General features: G+C 45.2%; 1 protein-coding gene across 1 annotated transcript in view; it reads right to left on the reverse strand.

Annotated features, from left to right (window-relative positions):
* Positions 1-578: 578 nt before the first annotated feature.
* The window catches only part of LOC127321205 (glyoxysomal fatty acid beta-oxidation multifunctional protein MFP-a-like), a 39,608-nt gene continuing 19,047 nt past the window's right edge, over positions 579-21,139 (reverse strand). The window contains exons 2-3 of the mRNA XM_051350245.2: positions 828-899; positions 579-652 (exon numbers count right to left, since the gene is read on the reverse strand). Of these exons, the coding sequence (XP_051206205.2) occupies positions 579-652; positions 828-899 (146 nt within the window). The remainder of the gene's footprint in view (positions 653-827; positions 900-21,139) is intronic.

A 21,139-nucleotide genomic window follows, 5' to 3' on the forward strand; every position in this document is an offset into this window, starting at 1 on the left:
TAAATTGTAAACTGCAATATTGGTCTGTAAACATATTCAGAATGGATGTACCAAAGTACCATAGAAGCTAAATTGAGATGATTGAAAGAGAAAAGAGATAAGTTTACCTCCAAAACCTGGAATGATTCCAAGCGGAAGTTCCGGAAGACCAAATTGAGCATTGGGGGTTGAAATGCGCGCATGGCATGCCTGCCAGAACATGCAGAAACTTTCTTAAAGATAACACATTTGAAGTTAAATGATGTGGGCATGGCATAAGGCAGACAAAAGTACCATGGCAACCTCCAGTCCTCCACCAAGAGCAAGACCATCAACTGCAGCTACCGAAGGCTTTGTTGCTCCTGTTTAAAACAGTAAATACGGACAAATACACAACAAAAATTAGTTAATTGAATAGAAATAACGATTATAAGAGGAAGCCAACAAATCACGTACCTTCCATAAAATCAGTGAAAAACTCTATCGATATGTAACCAACCTTTGGCTGCTGTACTGTTATGAATATATGAACATAATTAATGATGAGATATGTAGAACGGAGGACACAACACTCAACATGTACTATAACGAGATAAGCATTACGCACATTTTCCACTCTGAATAGCACAAAATGAAGCAATGTCGAATCCTCCAGAAAATGTCCCTCTATTCCCTGTAAAATACTCAATGTATATGTTTCAATGAATAGAATCTTATCAACAGAATATAGAATCTTATCAACAGAATATCACCATAGACAGAAGGTGGTCAAACCAGCAGCTCCAACACTGCCATAGAAAATATATATTGCATGTAATAATAAATTAATAATGAACGAGTAGGAGTACCTGTAATAACAATAGCTTTGACATCCTTTCTCCGAAGAGCTTCTTCATAGCTTTTCCTGAAGCCCAGCAAGACTAGAATGCAACAAGTGATGGTGAGAACCATAGATGGCACGCGAGTTTTCAATAATGGTTTATATGTAGTATTTTAGAGGCATATTGAAGCATGTAGTTTTTTTCTGAAACGAGGCAAGACTCGCCATTTTATTAATAGAGAAGAATAGGTGGCCGATTTATTAACGGAAAACCGGCAAAAAACCGGTACAAACACCCTCGCCGATCGTCATGGAACACGACCGTCGCAAGGGAACACACATCCACCCGGCAACCCACCGAGGATGCACAAACACCATCGAAGCAAAGATCGTCGTCGAGGTTGCTCACCAACGTCATCGTCATCGCTCTGCAATGACTCCGACTTCCTCGAAGAAGCGGCCACCAGAGAAGACCTCGCCGAAGCAGCACCACGAGGCTCAAGCCGGCCTATGCCAAACAGGTGGCTCCTTGATACGTCTCCGACGTATCGATAATTTCTTGTGTTCCATGCCACATTATTGATGATATCTACATGTTTTATGCACACTTTATGTCATATTCGTGCATTTTCTGGAACTAACCTATTAACAAGATGCCGAAGTGCCGATTCTTTGTTTTTCTGCTGTTTTTGATTTCAGAAATCCTAGTAACGAAATATTCTCGGAATTGGACGAAATCAACGCCCAGGGTCCTATTTTGCCACGAAGCTTCCAGAAGACCGAAGAGGAGACGAAGTGGGGCCACGAGGCGGCCAGACTACAGGGCGGCGCGGCCTAGGTCTTGGCAGCGCGGCCCTGTCATCTGGGCCCCTCGTGCCGCCCCTGACCTGCCCTTCCGCCTACTTAAAGCCTCCGTCGCGAAACCCCCAGTACCGAGAGCCACGATACGGAAAACCTTCCAGAGACGCCGCCGCCGCCAATCCCATCTCGGGGGATTCAGGAGATCGCCTCCGGCACCCTGCCGGAGAGGGGAATCATCTCCCGGAGGACTCTACGCCGCCATGGTCGCCTCCGGAGTGATGTGTGAGTAGTCTACCCCTGGACTATGGGTCCATAGCAGTAGCTAGATGGTTGTCTTCTCCCCATTGTGCTTAATTGTTGGATCTTGTGAGCTGCCTAACATGATCAAGATCATCTATCTGTAATTCTATATGTTGCGTTTGTTGGGATCCGATGAATAGAGAATACTTGTTATGTTGATTATCAAAGTTATGTCTATGGGTTGTTTATGATCTTGCATGCTCTCCGTTACTAGTAGATGCTCTGGCCAAGTAGATACTTGTAACTCCAAGAGGGAGTATTTATGCTCGATAGTGGGTTCATGTCTCCGTGAATCTGGGGAAGTGACAGAAATCTCTAAGATTATGGATGTGCTGTTGCCACTAGGGATAAAACATTGGTGCTATGTTCGAGGACGTAGTTACTGATTATATTACGCGCAATACTTAATGCAATTGTCTGTTGTTAGCAACTTAATACTGGAGGGGGTTCGGATGATAACCTGAAGGTGGACTTTTTAGGCATAGATGCATGCTGGATAGCGGTCTATGTACTTTGTCGTAATGCCCAATTAAATCTCACAATACTCATCATAATATGTATGTGCATGGTCATGCCCTCTTTATTTGTCAATTGCCCAACTGTAATTTGTTCACCCAACATGCTGTTTATCTTATGGGAGAGACACCTCTAGTGAACTGTGGACCCCGGTCCAATTCTCTATACTGAAATACAATCTCTTGCAATCTTGTTCTACTGTTTTCTGCAAACAATCATCATCCACACTATACATCTAATCCTTTGTTACAGCAAGCCGGTGAGATTGACAACCTCGCTGTTTCGTTGGGGCAAAGTACTTTGGTTGTGTTGTGCAGATTCCACGTTGGCGCCGGAATCTCTGGTGTTGCGCCGCACTACATCTCGCCGCCATCAACCTTCAACGTGCTTCTTGGCTCCTACTGGTTCGATAAACCTTGGTTTCATACTGAGGGAAAACTTGCCGCTGTACGCATCACACCTTCCTCTTGGGGTTCCCAACGGACGCGTGATGTACGCGTATCAAGCTCTTTTTCTGGCGCCGTTGCCGGGGAGATCAAGACACGCTGCAAGGGGAGTCTCCACTTCCCAATCTCTTTACTTTGTTTTTGTCTTGCTTAGTTTTATTTACTACTTTGTTTGCTGCACTATATCAAAATACAAAAAAATTAGTTGCTAGCTTTACTTTATTTACTGTCTTGCACTCTATATCAAAAACATAAAAAAATTAGTTACTTGCATTTACTTTACTTGATTCATCATGTTTCCTTTTAATTTTACCACGAAAGACATACCGGTAGGACGTGGGTCTATAATTGGGAGAAATAATATAGAAGAATTTTTCAATCATGTCAGTACCGTTGAAGATTTTGAAGATAGACACTTGGTAGAACTTGCTCCTACCTATGAAATTGCCGCTGCTGCTTTAGTTCGTATGATGGAAACTAAATTTGTTAACCTCAATCCTATAATCCAACACATGTTTCTTACACTCGGTGATATGGAAGAAGGGGAAAAGAAAGACTTTGTTTTAGAAACCCTTCTTAGAGAATTTGGTGGTATAGCAAGAGAGGCTAGAAAGGTCTTTGCTAAATATAATATGCTTGGTTCTTATACCAATTTTTTTAGTCTCCTTGAAAAGATGGATATGGATAGAATAAAGTACACTAATAATATTAATGATGGTGGGGAGATCAAAGCACCAATACCATGTAAGCTCCTAGCGATGAATGATGCACTAGAAAATAATTATGCTTGGCTTGTTCCTAAAAATTTGTTTGATGAGAGTAGCAAGCCCAAGACTAATGAAAAGGGGGACGCTAAAACTTATGTATCTAATATACTATGCCTGGTTGAGAAAACTCCACACCCCGCTGAAGATGCACCACCCTCCGATAATACTTCATACACACTTTCTGTGCCTAGCTGAAAGGCGTTAAAGAAAAGCGCTTATGGGAGACAACCCATGGTTTTTACTACAGTACTTTGTTTTTATTTTGTGTCTTGGAAGTTGTTTACTACTGTAGCAACCTCTCCTTATCTTAGTTTAGTGTTTTGTTGTGCCAAGTAAAGTCGTTGATAGAAAAGTTCATACTAGATTTGGATTACTGCGCAGAAACAGATTTCTTTGCTGTCACGAATTTGGGCTGTTTTCTCTGTAGGTAACTCAGAAAATTATGCCAATATACGTGAGTGATCCTCAGATATGTACGCAACTTTCATTCAATTTGAGCATTTTCATTTGAGCAAGTCTGGTGCCTCGATAAAATTCGTCAATACGAACTGTTCTGTTTTGACAGATTCTGCCTTTTATTTCGCATTGCCTCTTTTGCTATGTTGGATGAATTTCTTTGATCCATTAATGTCTAGTAGCTTTATGCAATGTCCAGAAGTGTTAAGAATGATTGTGTCACCTCTGAACATGTTAATTTTTATTGTCCACTAATCCTCTAATGAGTTGTTCTAAGTTTGGTGTGGAGGAAGTTTTCAAGGATCAAGAGAGGGAGATGATACAACATGATCAAGGAGAGTGAAAGCTCTAAGCTTGGGGATGCCCCGGTGGTTCACCCCTGCATATTCTAAGAATACTCAAGCGTCTAAGCTTGGGGATGCCCAAGGCATCCCCTTCTTCATCGACAACACTATCAGGTTCCTCCCCTGAAACTATATTTTTATTCCATCACATCTTATGTGCTTTTCTTGGAGCGTCGGTTTGTTTTTCTTTTTTGTTTTGTTTGAATAAAATGGATCCTAGCATTCACTGTATGGGAGAGAGACACGCTCCGCTGTAGCATATGGACAAGTATGTCCTTAGGCTCTACTCATAGTATTCATGGCGAAGTTTCTTCTTCGTTAAATTGTTATATGGTTGGAATTGGAAAATGATACATATAGTAATTTGCTAAAATGTCTTGGATAATGTGATACTTGGCAATTGTTGTGCTCATGTTTAAGCTCTTGCATCATATACTTTGCACCTATTAATGAAGAAATACATAGAGCATGCTAAAATTTGGTTTTGTATATTTGGTCTCTCTAAGGTCTAGATAATTTCTAGTATTGAGTTTGAACAACAAGGAAGACGGTGTAGAGTCTTATAATGTTTACAATGTGTCTTTTATGTGAGTTTTGCTGCGCCGTTCATCCTTGTGTTTGTTTCAAATAACCTTGCTAGCCTAAACCTTGTATCGAGAGGGAATACTTCTCATGCATCCAAAATCCTTGAGCCAACCACTATGCCATTTGTGTCCACCATACCTACCTACTACATGGTATTTCTCCGCCATTCCAAAGTAAATTGCTTGAGTGCTACCTTTAAAATTCCATCATCAACCTTTGCAATATATAGCTCATGGGACAAATAGCTTAAAAACTATTGTGGTATTGAATATGTACTTATGCACTTTATCTCTTATTAAGTTGCTTGTTGTGCGATAACCATGTTCACTGGGGACGCCATCAACTACTCTTTGTTGAATTTCATGTGAGTTGCTATGCATGTTCGTCTTGTCTGAAGTAAGAGAGATCTACCACCTTATGGTTAAGCATGCATATTGTTAGAGAAGAACATTGGGCCGCTAACTAAAGCCATGATCCATGGTGGAAGTTTCAGTTTTGGACAATATCCTCAATCTCTAATGAGAAAATTAATTGTTGCTACATGCTTATGCATAAAAGAGGAGTCCATTATCTGTTGTCTATGTTGTCCCGGTATGGATGTCTAAGTTGAGAATAATCAATAGCGAGAAATCCAATGCGAGCTTTCTCCTTAGACCTTTGTACAAAGCGGCATAGAGGTACCCCTTTGTGACACTTGGTTAAAACATGTGCATTGCGATGATCCGGTAGTCCAAGCTAATTAGGACAAGGTGCGGGCACTATTAGTATACTATGCATGAGGCTTGCAACTTGTAAGATATAATTTACATGATACATATGCTTTATTACTACCGTTGACAAAATTGTTTCATGTTTTCAAAATCAAAGCTCTAGCACAAATATAGCAATCGATGCTTTTCCTCTATGGAGGACCATTCTTTTACTTTCATTGTTGAGTCAGTTCACCTATTTCTCTCCACCTCAAGAAGCAAACACTTGTGTGAACTGTGCATTGATTCCTACATACTTGCATATTGCACTTATTATATTACTCTATGTTGACAATATCCATGAGATATACATGTTACAAGTTGAAAGCAACCGCTGAAACTTAATCTTCCTTTGTGTTGCTTCAATACCTTTACTTTGATTTATTGCTTTATGAGTTAACTCTTATGCAAGACTTATTGATGCTTGTCTTGAAGTACTATTCATGAAAAGTCTTTGCTATATGATTCACTTGTTTACTCATGTCATATACATTGTTTTGATCGCTGCATTCACTACATATGCTTTACAAATAGTATGATCAAGGTTATGATGGCATGTCACTCCAGAAATTATCTTTGTTATCGTTTTACCTGCTCGGGACGAGCAGAACTAAGCTTGGGGATGCTGATACGTCTTCGACGTATCGATAATTTCTTGTGTTCCATGCCACATTATTGATGATATCTACATGTTTTATGCACACTTTATGTCATATTCGTGCATTTTCTGGAACTAACCTATTAACAAGATGCCGAAGTGCCAGTTGATGTTTTCTGCTGTTTTTGGTTTCAGAAATCCTAGTAACGAAATATTCTCGGAATTGGACGAAATCAACGCCCAGGGTCCTATTTTGCCACGAAGCTTCCAGAAGACCGAAGAGGAGATGAAGTGGGGCCACGAGGCGGCCAGACTACAGGGCGGCGCGGCCTAGGTCTTGGCTGCGCGGCCCTGTCATCTGGGCCCCTCGTGCCGCCCCTGACCTGCCCTTCCGCCTACTTAAAGCCTCCGTCGCGAAACCCCCAGTACCGAGAGCCACGATACGGAAAACCTTCCAGAGACGCCGCCGCCGCCAATCCCATCTCGGGGATTCAGAGATCGCCTCCGGCACCCTGCCGGAGAGGGGAATCATCTCCCGGAGGACTCTACGCCGCCATGGTCGCCTCCGGAGTGATGTGTGAGTAGTCTACCCCTGGACTATGGGTCCATAGCAGTAGCTAGATGGTTGTCTTCTCCCCATTGTGCTTAATTGTTGGATCTTGTGAGCTGCCTAACATGATCAAGATCATCTATCTGTAATTCTATATGTTGCGTTTGTTGGGATCCGATGAATAGAGAATACTTGTTATGTTGATTATCAAAGTTATGTCTATGTGTTGTTTATGATCTTGCATGCTCTCCGTTACTAGTAGATGCTCTGGCCAAGTAGATACTTGTAACTCCAAGAGGGAGTATTTATGCTCGATAGTGGGTTCATGTCTCCGTGAATCTGGGGAAGTGACAGAAATCTCTAAGATTATGGATGTGCTGTTGCCACTAGGGATAAAATATTGGTGCTATGTTCGAGGACGTAGTTACTGATTACATTACGCGCAATACTTAATGCAATTGTCTGTTGTTAGCAACTTAATACTGGAGGGGGTTCGGATGATAACCTGAAGGTGGACTTTTTAGGCATAGATGCATGATGGATAGCGGTCTATGTACTTTGTCGTAATGCCCAATTAAATCTCACAATACTCATCATAATATGTATGTGCATGGTCATGCCCTCTTTATTTGTCAATTGCCCAACTGTAATTTGTTCACCCAACATGCTGTTTATCTTATGGGAGAGACACCTCTAGTGAACTGTGGACCCCGGTCCAATTCTCTATACTGAAATACAATCTACTGCAATACTGTTCTACTGTTTTCTGCAAACAATCATCATCCACACTATACATCTAATCCTTTGTTACAGCAAGCCGGTGAGATTGACAACCTCGCTGTTTCGTTGGGGCAAAGTACTTTGGTTGTGTTGTGCAGATTCTACGTTGGCGCCGGAATCTCTGGTGTTGCGCTGCACTACATCTCGCCGCCATCAACCTTCAACGTGCTTCTTGGCTCCTACTGGTTCGATAAACCTTGGTTTCATACTGAGGGAAAACTTGCCGCTGTACGCATCACACCTTCCTCTTGGGGTTCCCAACGGACGCGTGCTGTACGCGTATCACTCCTCGTGTAGGGTAAAGCAGCTCCGACTCGGATGATGAGCTCCCGAGAGGGGATGCGCGAGACTCACACCGAATAGAAGACTCGAAGAACATGGCAGCTTCGACTCCACAACAACGGAAGACTAACATGAGGAAAACTCGGACGCGCCAGGCTTGAAGCCGACTAACCAGGTATTGTCGTGACCAAATCATCACTCTTCAATGCCATCGTTGCCACATAAGCCTCCACACGGAACTCCTGCATCGCCGGTTGGACACAAACATGATGTTGTGTGCATCCAAACAATAGGAAGTGCATATTGATGGGATTCGTAGCATAGAAAATAAAAAATTTCCTACTGCAAGAACGAAAACCAAGCCAAGATGCAATCTAGAAGATGGTAGCAACGAGGGGATCAAGAGACTAACCCTTGAAGATTTCCAAAGCCTACAAGATTAGATCTCGTTGTTGCAGAAGATGATCACTTGCCGCTTTCAAAAGCGCGTAGAAGATCTTGACGGTGCCACAGTCGGGCAGCACCTCCGTACTCGGTCACACGTTCGGTGTTGATGAAGACGTCCTTCTCCCCGTTCCAGCGGGCAGCGGAAGTAGTAGATCCTCCTCGGAATCCCGGCAGCACGACGGCGTGGTGGCGGTGGTGGTGGAGATCTCCGGCAGGGCTTCGCCAAAGCGTATGCGGGAGAGGTGGAGGAGGAGAGGCGGCTAGGGTTTGGGGAGAGGGGGGCACCGGCCACTAGGTGTGCGGCCAAGGAGGCTTTTGGTGTGGCCGGCCCCCTCCCCTTGCTCCTCATTATATAGGTGGAACCCCCAAGAGTTTGACTCCGAGTCTTCGAATAAGACCCCAACTCAAAACTTGCCATAAGGACGAAACCTACCCAAGGTGGAACTCCTACTCAAGGTGGGACTCCCACCCCTTCCTTGGGGGGGGGGGGGGGGTGGGGTGGCCGGCTACCTATGGTGGAGTCCACCTGGAACTCCTCCACCCCTTGGTTGGCCGGCCAGGGACTCCACCTTCCATGGTGATTTCTTCCAGACTTTTCTAGAACCTTCTAGAACCTTCCATAAATGCACCGGATCATTTTCAAACTTAGAAAATGACTTCCTATATATGAATCTTATTCTCCGGACCATTCCGGAACTCCTCGTGATGTCCTGGATCCCATCCGAGACTCTGAACAAAACTTTGAACTCCATTCCATATTCCATATCTACTTAAACGACATCAAACCTTAAGTGTGTCACCCTACGGTTTGTGAACTATGCAGACATGGTTGAGACTTCTCTCCGACCAATAACCAATAGCGGGATCTGGAGATCCATAATGGCTCCCACATATTCAACGATGACTTAGTGATCGATTGAACCATTTACATACGATACCGATTCCTTTTGTCACGCGATATTTTACTTGTCCGAGGTTTGATCATCGGTATCTCTATACCTCGTTCAACCTCGTCTCCGACAAGTACTCTTTACTCGTACTGTGGTATGTCATCTCTTATGAACCATTCATATGCTTGCAAACTAATTAGACGACATTCCACCGAGAGGGCCCAGAGTATATCTATCCGTCATCGGGATGGACAATATCCCACTCTTGATCCATATACCTCAACTCATGCTTTCCGAATACTTAATCCCACCTTTATAACCACCCATTTACGCAGTGGCGTTTGATGTAATCAAAGTACCCTTCCGGCATAAGTGATTTACATGATCTCATGGTCGAAGGACTAGGTAAGTATGTATCGAAAGCTTATAGGAAATGAACTTAATGACGTGATCTTATGCTACGCTTAATTGGGTGTGTCCATTACATCATTCATCAATAACATAACCTTGTTATTAATAACATCCAATGTTCATGATCATGAAACGATGATCATCTATTAATCAACAAGCTAGTTATACAAGAGGCTTACTAGGGACTCCTTGTTGTTTACATAACACACATGTATCAATGTTTCGGTTAATACAATTATAGCATGGTATGCAAACATTTATCATAAACATAAAGATATATAATAACCACTTTATTATTGCCTCTTGGGCATATCTCCAACACATATGTGATCGAGGTCTTTTGGGCAATGCCCCGAGGAGGTAAGCGACGTGAGATGACGCCCGTCGCCCGATCCAGATGGGTCAAAGCTTTCACCCGAAGAGCCTGATTCGAGCTTGGAGGTCGAGAAATCTCCACGACGGTGCCTCCAACGAGGAGAACAATGCCCGCTGGTGCAGTCACCGTCTGCCGACCATAGCTGCGCAGACTTTCGCCCGGAGCTTCAAGGCCACCATCCCCGCGTAACCGGTCGAATCCAGCTTGTAGCTCCACTGGCCAGTACACAACTGCAACTGCGACCGCGCCATCGCATAGCAGGGCCCCCACATACCTCGTCGATGGTGAATTTGACATGCCAGATCCTACCAGATCTGGCTCCCACCTCCAGGGCGCAGTCGAGGAATCCAACAGCAGCCAGCAGCCAGCAGGCCGCCAGCCCGCACAAGGAGCCACATAGAAGGAGGGGGCATCACCCCACCAAAACGTGACGAGTTGAAGCCACATGAGTAGCCAAGCTGACGCTGGCAAACCGGTGCAGAGAGGAGCCGGAGCTCCATCACCGGAGAAGTAGCATAGGGATCTGCAGAATAGGGGGCCTCCAGACCGCTGGGAGCCCCTGCACCGGCCGCCGCCGCAGGGGACCAAGCGCACCCCACCAAATTAGGTGGTCCCCCGAGAGCAGAGTGGCCACATGGGAGAGGCCCCACCACCACTGTCCTCCACGTGGTCTTAGCTAGTGTATCAATTTAATAGGTCTTTCATTTGTCTAGCATAGATCGTGAGACGGAGTGCTAAAATGCCAACACTAGGGATCAGTCGGTTGTAGCTACAACTGTTTATGGTACAAAAAATTCCGTAATGGTACATTCCCAAATATAACATTTTTTCTATGTGTGTAACATTTCAAAAAAATGATACATCATTTTGTAACATTTTCATGCATTTCCTAACTCATCTAACATTATAGGAACACGCATGTAGCACTAGTGCAAATTCTCTATCATATACATAAAAATCATTCTACCATTTTGCTCATACTTACGCGGCAAAAAAAACATACACAGATGTAGAAAATTGTATTATCATATGTAACAGTGACAAAAATCACAGAAAGTTAGCCTTCCCAATGACAGCGAAGGCACCACCATGACCGGATTCGAGCTCGCCGACGACAAATTCGCCACGCCGGAGATCTATCTGAGACAGATCGAGTGAATCCCCAACCTATGGCATTCACGCGATCTATGCCTAGCGTCCATGGAGTTCCCCGACCTTCGATGGGCACACGTGCAGGGTGAAACGGGCAAACGGCTCGGTTGCAGGCTCGGGGAGGCGGCTTCCGTGGATCTACTCCCCTTGCCTCCCTCCCCCATCTTCCCTGACTCCATTGAGAAGAAGAGCCCGAGATCCGAGCTCACGGAGGGGCAGCTTGCTGGTCTTGAAGCGAGCGTTGGGGGGGAGGGATACCCTGCTAGGAGCGAGCATGGGGTAGGAGCAGTGGTGCTCGCGGATTGGAGCGGTATCCTCTTGGCGCAAGCAACGGTGTAGGAGCAGCGGCCTGCTTGGGGCGAGCAACGCAAAGAAGATAGAGCTACCGGCTGTAGCTACAGCCAGCAGTATTAAAGAATTTTCCTAAAATATATAGCCCAATTTCTTTTCATCAATTCGGATTTTAAAAAAAGAATTAGCTACTTTGTTATAATTTAATAGTTCTTCCCACTAGTAGAAACCGGAGCATTAGCACCGGTTTATAAGTTTCATTTGCACTGGTTGCTCAACCGATGCAAAGGAATCGGGACTAAAGCCTTCCCTTTAGCACCGGTTGTGTTGCTTCCCCCCTTTAGCACCGGTTATGTTGTGAACCGGTACTAAAGGGGTTCCACGTGACCCGGGTCATGTGCTGCGTCTGGAGGACCCTTTAGCACTAGTTTGAGCCACAACCCGACAGAATTTTCACTAGAAATTTTGAAGAAAAAAATTGCAATTTTTTTGAATTTATTTTTTGGAATTTATTTAATTTTTCTAATCACCCATATTCTCATGTCAAAGTACATACTCATGGTGTCCCGTCGGTCACCCATCCTCACACTGCTCCACCCTTAGCACGCTTAACTAGTCCATTCCTTCCCTACAAGCTTCTAAGACCGCGCTCGCAACTCCTTGATAATACTATGCTATGAATTGTATTAACCCTTAGACTTTGATAACACATGATTTTATTTTTTGAATTCCAAATAATTTTAAAAATAAGCAACAATGATTAAGTAATAATAATCAACAATGAATTTCAAATAATCTTTATGCATAATTTAATTATTAATTAAAAACTCGAAATATTTAAAAACAATAATTTTAAAAAAACTAAAAAAATCAAAAATTCCAAAATAATGTGAAACATTCAAACTAATTAAAAACTCAAAAAATCAACAAAAGAAATTCTAAAATTTCAAAAAAATCATTTTTTCTTATTTTTTGACAAAATCTAAAATCTTCCCGCTATCATATTTCCCTTTGGAATTTTAAGAACCAAGATCTTGTGCAAAGGATTTTGAAATTTGAAGTTCTGATCATTTTTTTTTTATTTTTTTAAGGTGTTCTCTGCGGCGCGGGGGGGGGGGGGTATGAGAGGAAACAATGGGCGTCAACCCTTTAGTCCTAGTTCGTGGCTCAAATCGGTGCTAAAGGTTCCCCTTTTGCACCGGCTCGTGGCACCAACCGGAACTAAAGGTCACTACCTTTTAGTCCCGGTTTGAGGCCACGAATCGGTGCTAAAGGGTTCGCGCCTGCCACGTGGCTTAAACCGGTGCTAAAAGTGCCTTACGAACTGGTGCTAAAGCCCTACGTGTTCCCTACGATATCTGGTCGCTCGAACCGGTGTTAATGCACCCTTTAGTCTAGGTTCTTAACCCAACTGGTGCTAAAGCTCCGAGCATCTCCAAATACCTTTTCTACTATTGTCCGCTTATCTAGCATAGATGTGAAGGGGTGTTAAAATATAGCCTAACTCCTTTTCTTCAATTCGGATTTTTAAAGAAATTAGCTAGTGCACATCAACTTAATGTGTCGTCGGAAGCTGCAAAGCCACACCACCACCGCTGGCCAACGACGGTACCAAACGTGCTATCGGCACTGGTGGAAAAAAGGCCTTTGGTCGCGGTTCGCAACTGCCATTAGTCGCGGTTGCGCAACCGCGACCAAATTAGCGCGACTAAAGGCCCCCCCTTTAGTCGCGGTTGCTTACGAACCGCGACTAAAGGCCCGTCCACGTGGGCGCCAGGCGACCGTCGGGGCGGAGGACCTTTAGTCGCGGTTCTTCTGGCCAACCGCGACTAAAGGCCGCCGCAGGTTTAGGGTTTTAGGCCCCCCCTAAACCTGCCCCCCCTAAACCTGTTTTCTGTTTAATTTGTATTGTTTTATTTCTTTTGTGCTTTATTGTAATTTTGAAGGAGTTTCACATATTCTACGGTACTACATACATGCATATGAATGTATAATTTCAAACAAATTTGAAATTAGAACCAAAAAGAATTCAAGAGGAATATACAATATATATTCAATATCATCGGATGACCATATACAAGTTTGAACAAGTTTCCATACATAATTTAATGCATGTATAGTTCTACGTCCTCGTAATGGTGTTCTCCTTTAGGATTGAGGACTTCCCTCCTGAACCATCCAGCTAGTTCCTCTTGAAGTGGTCGGAAGCGAGCTTCTGGACTAAGCATCATCCGGAGGTTATTCCTCTGAGCATTGAGATCACTCGGAACGTGCTCAGAGGTGTATCTCCGGATCATCTCACAGACATAGTATCCACACAGATTGGTTCCCGGTGGCTGAATATCGCTACCATTCTTAGCCTTTGACCGCATGAAATTTAGCTCTTTTTTGAATTGACCGACCTTTGTATCTGAGAACCGTCTCCAAACCCTACGAGGCAAAGAAAATTAAATGAACAAGAGAGTTATTAGTTAATTACTTGAAGCTTAATTAGGAAAATGAACGAAATAGGCCGATCGATATAGAGCGCAAATGAATGAAAACAATTACTTTTGAATCATTTGTCTCATGTCGGCCCACTCCGCCTTATCCATATTGCGAGAGTCGTGGACGAGACATTCTGATTTGTCAACTTTAATTACTAGCAGAATCCAGTGGAACCTGCGGATACGATACATGCACAGTACGTCATGCATAACTCATCGATTAGCCGGCCACATACCATGCATGGAGTAAACAAAAGAGAATGTGCTCAAGACATAAACACTCACCCAAAATGGTAAGAAAATAGAATATCACTTTTGAGTTCCTGCTTTTCAAGAAACCACCACAGGTCTTCCTCCACGTCGGCGGGGTGATGCTGTAACGTATATCCATTAACGATGTGTGGGTCAATGAACCCAACATCATGGATGTTCCTTACTCTGCATTCCTTAATCTTCAATCTGCATGTATAATAGCGGACACAACAATATAGTTAGGACATATATATATATATATATAGTGCAGGCAATATGAACGAGATGGGGTAGAAATAAATCACTTACAGAACGTAGCAACTGATGATAGATTTGTCGAGCTCGCGCAGATTGAAAAGCTGGAACAATTCACTTAGATGAATTTGTACAGAGTAACGTTTGAAGTGATGCTCATATCCAACTTCCGCAAAAATATAATCTTTGGCGTTTTTATGTTTTATGTAACCCTTGTACCAGTTCAGCAGACCTTTCATTTGTGGAGGTAGATCCTCTTCTCGCGAGGCTCGACGAGAGGCCCATTCTTCACATATGTAAGTACTACCTCCTTCACTGGCGCCTCATCAAGGCCTAACAGTTCACGAAGAGTAATACCTAAGTTGGCCGCTTGTTCTCTGGCACTCGTTACAGTCAATCCCTGTGCTGCCGCAGCTTCTATGATATCGGGGGCATCCGGACCGGCGGCTGTCACTATAAGCGGGGCAATCGATTGTTTACTTTGTTCCCCGAGCTGGGCAACTCGTTTCCCGCTTTGTGCACTTTCTAATTCCGCTTTCTCGGCCTCCTCTTTCTTCTTCTTGAACATGCGTGCCTGATTCTTTAGTTCACGTGCATAGTCGTCAGGCAGATTCTTCGCGGCTTGGGACGGTGTGGTCAAAAATGACTTAGCCCACTTCTTTTGCTCATCAGAAAATACTGGCTTGGGCTCGGGCTCTCTTTTCTTCTTGCAGCCCGCCTTCCATTTCTCTAATTCAGCAGTCGCGACCGCCTCGACTTCCTCGGCACTACGTTCCCAAGGCCTCGTGGGGAGAGGCTTCAGTGATGGCTCCGGTACCTTTGTTTTCTTAGGTACATAAGGGTCCGAGTTAATAATCCAGGACTCTGCTTCTGCTTCTTCGCCGGAGGTGGATTGGGGGGCGGCGTCTGCTTACCCGCCCGGGGCGGACTAGGGGGCGGCGGCTGCTTACCCGCCGGAGGTGAATTGGGGGGCGGCGTCGGCTGACGTGAAGGAGGTGTAGGTGAAGCACCACCACCACCACCGCCACCGCCGCCACCACCACCACCGTAGGGGGGTGGACTTGTTGGCGCCTCGCCTGGAAACTTGATAAAATTCTTCTGCCATAAAATGAACTGGCGCTTGACATCTCCAAGTCTTATCGCCCCTTCAGGTGTAGCAATGTCAATGTCCAGGTCCTCAAACCCTTGGACTATGTCCTCCACCGTGACACGAGCATAGCCATCTTGAATGGGGTTGTTGTGGTGGAGTGCTCCAGGTGGTAAAGCACTGCCGATGGCTACCTTCATGGACATGTTCCCGATAGGATAATACAGATGACATGCTTTCATCTCCTTTATATCGTCCACGGGGTAGCGAGGAGGCTCCGGTGCAGTAATTTCGACCACCAGAGGCTACGGTGCAGTAATTTCGATCGTCGGTGCACCAGCCGGTGGGGCCTCCGTGGAAGCCACGCTGCTTCTCCGCTGCTGGCTTCCGAGATCCAATGGATGATCTTCATGCTGCGCCCGAGCTGCATCTCTTTCGGCTACTAGTACACTCACGGTTTTCTTCATCACATCCATTTCCGATGCCAACCGCGCCACAACATCTGCTTCCCGATCCATCTTTCTCTTACGGCTTCTGTAACCGTACGGGTCATCGTTCTGGGGGAACCCTACTTTCCACGGAATGTGCCCCATACCTCGTACACGTCCTCCGTGTTCAGGATTCCCGAGGGCTTTTGTCAGGGCGTCGTTCTCTCTGTTGAACTTGATCCTCCCCTCTTGAGCATCCCTCATTGCCTCAATAAGCTTTTGGGTGGGTTTAATTATTTTGCCCTGGTAAACACACTCCCCTGTCTCCGGGTTCAGCGATCCCCCATGCCCGTACCACCAGCTTTTGGCCCTTGGGTCCCATCCCTCCGTACCTGGACGGATTCCTCGCGCCCTCAGCTTGTTCTCCATCTTCTCCCACCTAGGCATCCAAAGGCGATACCCTCCTGGCCCCATAATATGATTGTACTCTTTCTTAGCCGCATTTTCCTTATTTTTTTCGATATTTGAAGGAACTGCTCCGATTTCTTTTGCTTCACAAATTCTAGCCAATCATGTTGCAGTTTCTCATATTGTCCTTTGAAATCCGGAGTCTTGTTCTGCTTGACAAAGTCATGGGCTAGATTTTGCTTGTATTTCCGGAATGCGTCGGACATCTTATGAAGAGCGAACTGTTTGACTAGCTTGCACCTCTCCTTGTTTTCCTCAATCTTGTTACCCTCCTCATCGTATTTGTGGTATTCCGGAGGTAGAACGAAATGTTCCATAAGCTTGTTGAAGCAATCTTTTTTTGTTCTCTTATCGACAAAAGTGAAACCAAGACGTGCCTTCTTTGGCTCATTCCACTCCTGGACGGTGATCGAGACGTTGTCTCTAACAACGGCTCCGCATTGGCTGATAAACTTGGTGGCGTTCTTGCGGGGCTCCAGCGGCATGCCGGTTGCTTCCTCGACAACCTCGATGGTGCATGTTTCTCCTGGTTTCATCGTCTTGGTTGCGCCACGCTTTGACGACGTACTCGATTGTTTCGACGATCCGGCCGAGGGCTAAAATAAGAAAGAGAGTCGTGCGCGTTAGTACACACATATTTATTCAAATCAGTTAGTTTGTATCACCAGAGGCTCAATGTATATATATACCTCGGCGCCGGAGGTGGTTGCTACTTCCAATTGAAGATCGTCGTTTATCGACGTTTCTTCGGCATCATCTTGCTGACGGCGCCCTTCATCTTCACCCTCAAGGTTCAGATAAGAAGAGATATCATCTTCTTCTTGTCCGGTCGGCACATATAGAATATCGCCTTTTATGATGCCGAAAATATGGTCTTCAGCGTCCGGATCATAGTTGTCCATAATCGGGTCAGCTCTATCGTCCGCCATATGTCAGTCCTGAAAACATGTAGTCAAAACAAATTAATTGTATATGCATTATCACATCTCTTCTACATATAAAGAGAGAGGGCGACGAGGGAGGCGAGAGGGGGGACGCAGTGACCGCGTGACCGAGAGACCGGTGGCGGTGGCGAAAGGGCGCGCGGTGGCGAAAGGGCGGTGGCGGTGCCGAGGACACATAACCCTCGCCGCCCCCTCTCGATCCCAAAAAAAACACCGCGCGTATACGGAGGGGGCGACGAGCGCTGCCCCCTCCGTATACGCGCGGTGGTTAAGTTATTTTTGTTATTTTAAAAGTGACAAACTTTTGTTAAGTTATTTTAAAAGTGACCGAGAGACCTGTGGCGGTGGTGAAATAGCGGTGGAAAAATGAGGGGGCGAGGAAGGGGTGGGAGAGGGTGTCACGGAAGAGGGAGGCGAGGACGAGCGCGTTGGCGTTGGCGCGTTGACGGCGTTGGCGTTGGCGCATTGAATAGAGGTAGCGTTGGCGTTGGCGCGTTGAATAGAGGTAGCGTTGACGGCGTTACATTTTTATAAATAGAGGTAGCGTTGGCGCGTTGACGGCGTTGGCGACGGTACGGCGTACAATTTTAGTTCATTTTTTATTAAGTCAAAATTTTAGTTCATTTTTTATTAAGTCAATTTTTATTAAGTCAAAATTTTAGTTCATTTTTATTAAGTCAAAATTTTAGTTCTTTTTTTAGACAAAGTTTTTAATTAAGTCAAAGTTTTTAATTAAGACAAAGTTTTTAATTAAGTCAAAATTTTAGTTCTTTTTTTAGTACCCATTTTAGTTAAAAAAACAAAAAAAACAAAAAAAAAAACGAGAGAGGCAGGCGCCTGTGGCGCGCCCCGCCCTCTCTCTCTCCCGCGGCCCGCGCGCGGAACGGGTGTGGGCGCGCGGCGGAGGTGTGCGGCGGCGGTTAGGGTGGCGGCGCCGGCGGACGGAAGACCTCGGCGCGGCGGCGCGCGGAGGTGTGCGGCGGCGGTGGAGGTGTACGTGTGCGGCGGCGCGCGTAGTGTGCGCGCGCGGCGTGTGGTGTGCGGCGGCGACGACGTACGGGGCGGGGCGGCCGGAGAGGTGTTCGGCGCGCGACGGAGACGTCGACGACGCACGGGGCGAAGCGGCGCGGTCTTCGCGGGTGGCGGCGGTCGATGGCGCGCGGCGGCGTGCAGGGGCGTCTGCGTCGAGGAGGCGTCGGCGGCGTCGTCGAGGTGGCAGATCGTCTCTCACAGTACACGAACGGGCGGAGGAAGAAGAACTGGCGCGGCCGTTCGGCCGCGCGATATTTATAGCGAGAGGGCTTTAGTCGCGGTTGGTGACCCCAACCGCGACTAAAGCCTTTTTCGCCCCATTTGAGGTTCCCGCGGAAAATGATCTTTAGTCGCGGTTGGCCTGGCCAACCGCGACTAAAGGCCTTTTTCGAAATTATTTCATTTTCTAAATGTGAAAAATAAAACTAATTCATGTCTAAATGTGAAAAATACAAATAATATATCAAAAAATTCAGAAAAATAAAACTAATTCATTTCAAAATATTAAAAATACAAATTATATATCAAAAAATTAAGAAAAATAAAACTAATTCATTTCAAAATGTTTAAAATACATATAATATATAAAAAAATCATAAAAATAAAACTAATTCAATTCAAAATTTTAAAAATACAAATAATACATCAATAAATTCAGAAAAATAAAACTAATTCAATTCAAAATCTTAAAAATACAAATAATATATCAAAAAATTCAGAAAAAATAAAACTAATTCAATTCAAAATTTTAAAAATACAAATTATCAAAAAATTCATAAAAATAAAACTAATTCAATTCAAAATTTCTTCCCGGCCGCCTCTGTCTTCTCGTTGGCCCCCTCTTCCCGCCTCTGTCTTTCCGCCGACCCCCTCTTCCCGCCTCGTCTTCCCGCCATTTCTTCCCTGTCTTCGCGCCTCTTTCTTTCCGCCAATTTCTTCCCGCCAATTTCTTCCCGCCTCTTTCTTCCCGCAACTTTCTTCCCGCCTCCTGTCTTCCCGCTCCCATTTTTCCCGCCATTTGTCACTACATATATGTAGCCCGGCTTGGCCAGCATTATCACATCTCTACAATCTCTCATCACTCTCTCATGGCTTCCACCGCACCCACTCTAACCTACCAGCAGGTGGAGGAGCTTTGCGCCTCGAACTACCCTTGCCCACCGGGCTACCGCGTCCCCGCCGGCTGGAGCCTAAGCGCCGGCGGCGTGCCGGTCCCTCCCGTCCCTCAGGGTACTGCGCGCCGGACGGCCATCACGAACCACTACTACCTCGACCTCACGCCGGTGCAGCGGATGAATCCCCGCTGGCATCCCGATAACCAGCATACTTGGGACGCCTTCTTCATCAATCGGCGTGAGAGGGCGCTCGCCAGGTATGAGGAGGACGGTCTGCCTCCTGGGAACTTCCACGAGGCCGGCCGTCGGCTATGGTGGTACGGCCGGACTCTGCAGAGCGTCATGGACTACATCACGGCCAGCGATATCCCCCGCCTGCGCTACCCTCAGTTCGAGCCACGAGCGCCGCCCGACGACAGCGATGACAGCAGCGACGACGACGGCGGCAACTTAGAAGGCGACGACTACCAGTACAACGGCGGCGGCTATGAAGACTACGAGTATGCATATTATACGCCTAGGCAGGAGTATGACTGAATCACTCCAAATTTCATGTATCATCAGTGCTATCTCGAGTCAATTGAATCATTCGAAAATGGACATCAAACACATCACGGGTAATATAATTCACATGATCCATTCAACAAAGTTTGGTACAATAAATTATTACACATCATTTCTTTCCTTGTGTCCCTGCTTGCTTACGATTGTGCCGTATCCATGGAGCATCCTCATCATTTAACTTAATGCTTGGGTCGGTGTTTGTCAACACCCGGATTTTTAAGTCCAGATGCCTATTATGCCGTACATCGCAATCCCAGGAATAATGTTTTTGCGAGACATAATAGTAAGTAGCATAGAGTCATCATTTATTACAACACATATTGTCTTACAACCATAGATCACATGATCCAATATTACACAAATATATTGTTCAACATCACAAATAGTAGCGGAAGCGAAGTAGTAGTGGACGATCTATTCCACAGGCAACGCTTGACGTTAGAAGACGATCCTAGTTATCGTAGACGTCCTGTTGTCCATCATCCTGATACTGGTGCTCTCCTTCATAGTCTGGCATTTGAATAGCCAGGGCAAAGCCATGAGTACTTTTAAAGTACTCGCAAACTAACTCTAGGATAAATACTCATTAAGTGTAAGAGGGTGCTAAGCTCTAGGTTTATTTGCATAAAGCCAAGTTTTAGTTTCATAAATCTTTAGTAAAAGCCTAATTCATGTGCTAGACTAACTCAAGTGGGAACATTAGTGTCATTCCCACAACTCATTATGGATCACCATAATGTCACCTTTCAAACCACCATTCATTTCTCGAATCAAAACATTCTAATGATATCGGAGATAGTATGGCCTTTCCAATCGTCCGTAACCGTGGACACGGCTATTCGAATAGGTTTAACACTCTGCAGAGGTTGTACTCTTGTGCCACAACTTTTGATTACATCCATCGAGGGTAACCTCGAATCATCGTAACACAGTACGCGGATCATCAATCGAAACCTTTCACTTATATA

The sequence above is a fragment of the Lolium perenne genome, chromosome 6 (genome assembly GCF_019359855.2).
Source record: "Lolium perenne isolate Kyuss_39 chromosome 6, Kyuss_2.0, whole genome shotgun sequence".
Taxonomy (NCBI): domain Eukaryota; kingdom Viridiplantae; phylum Streptophyta; class Magnoliopsida; order Poales; family Poaceae; genus Lolium; species Lolium perenne.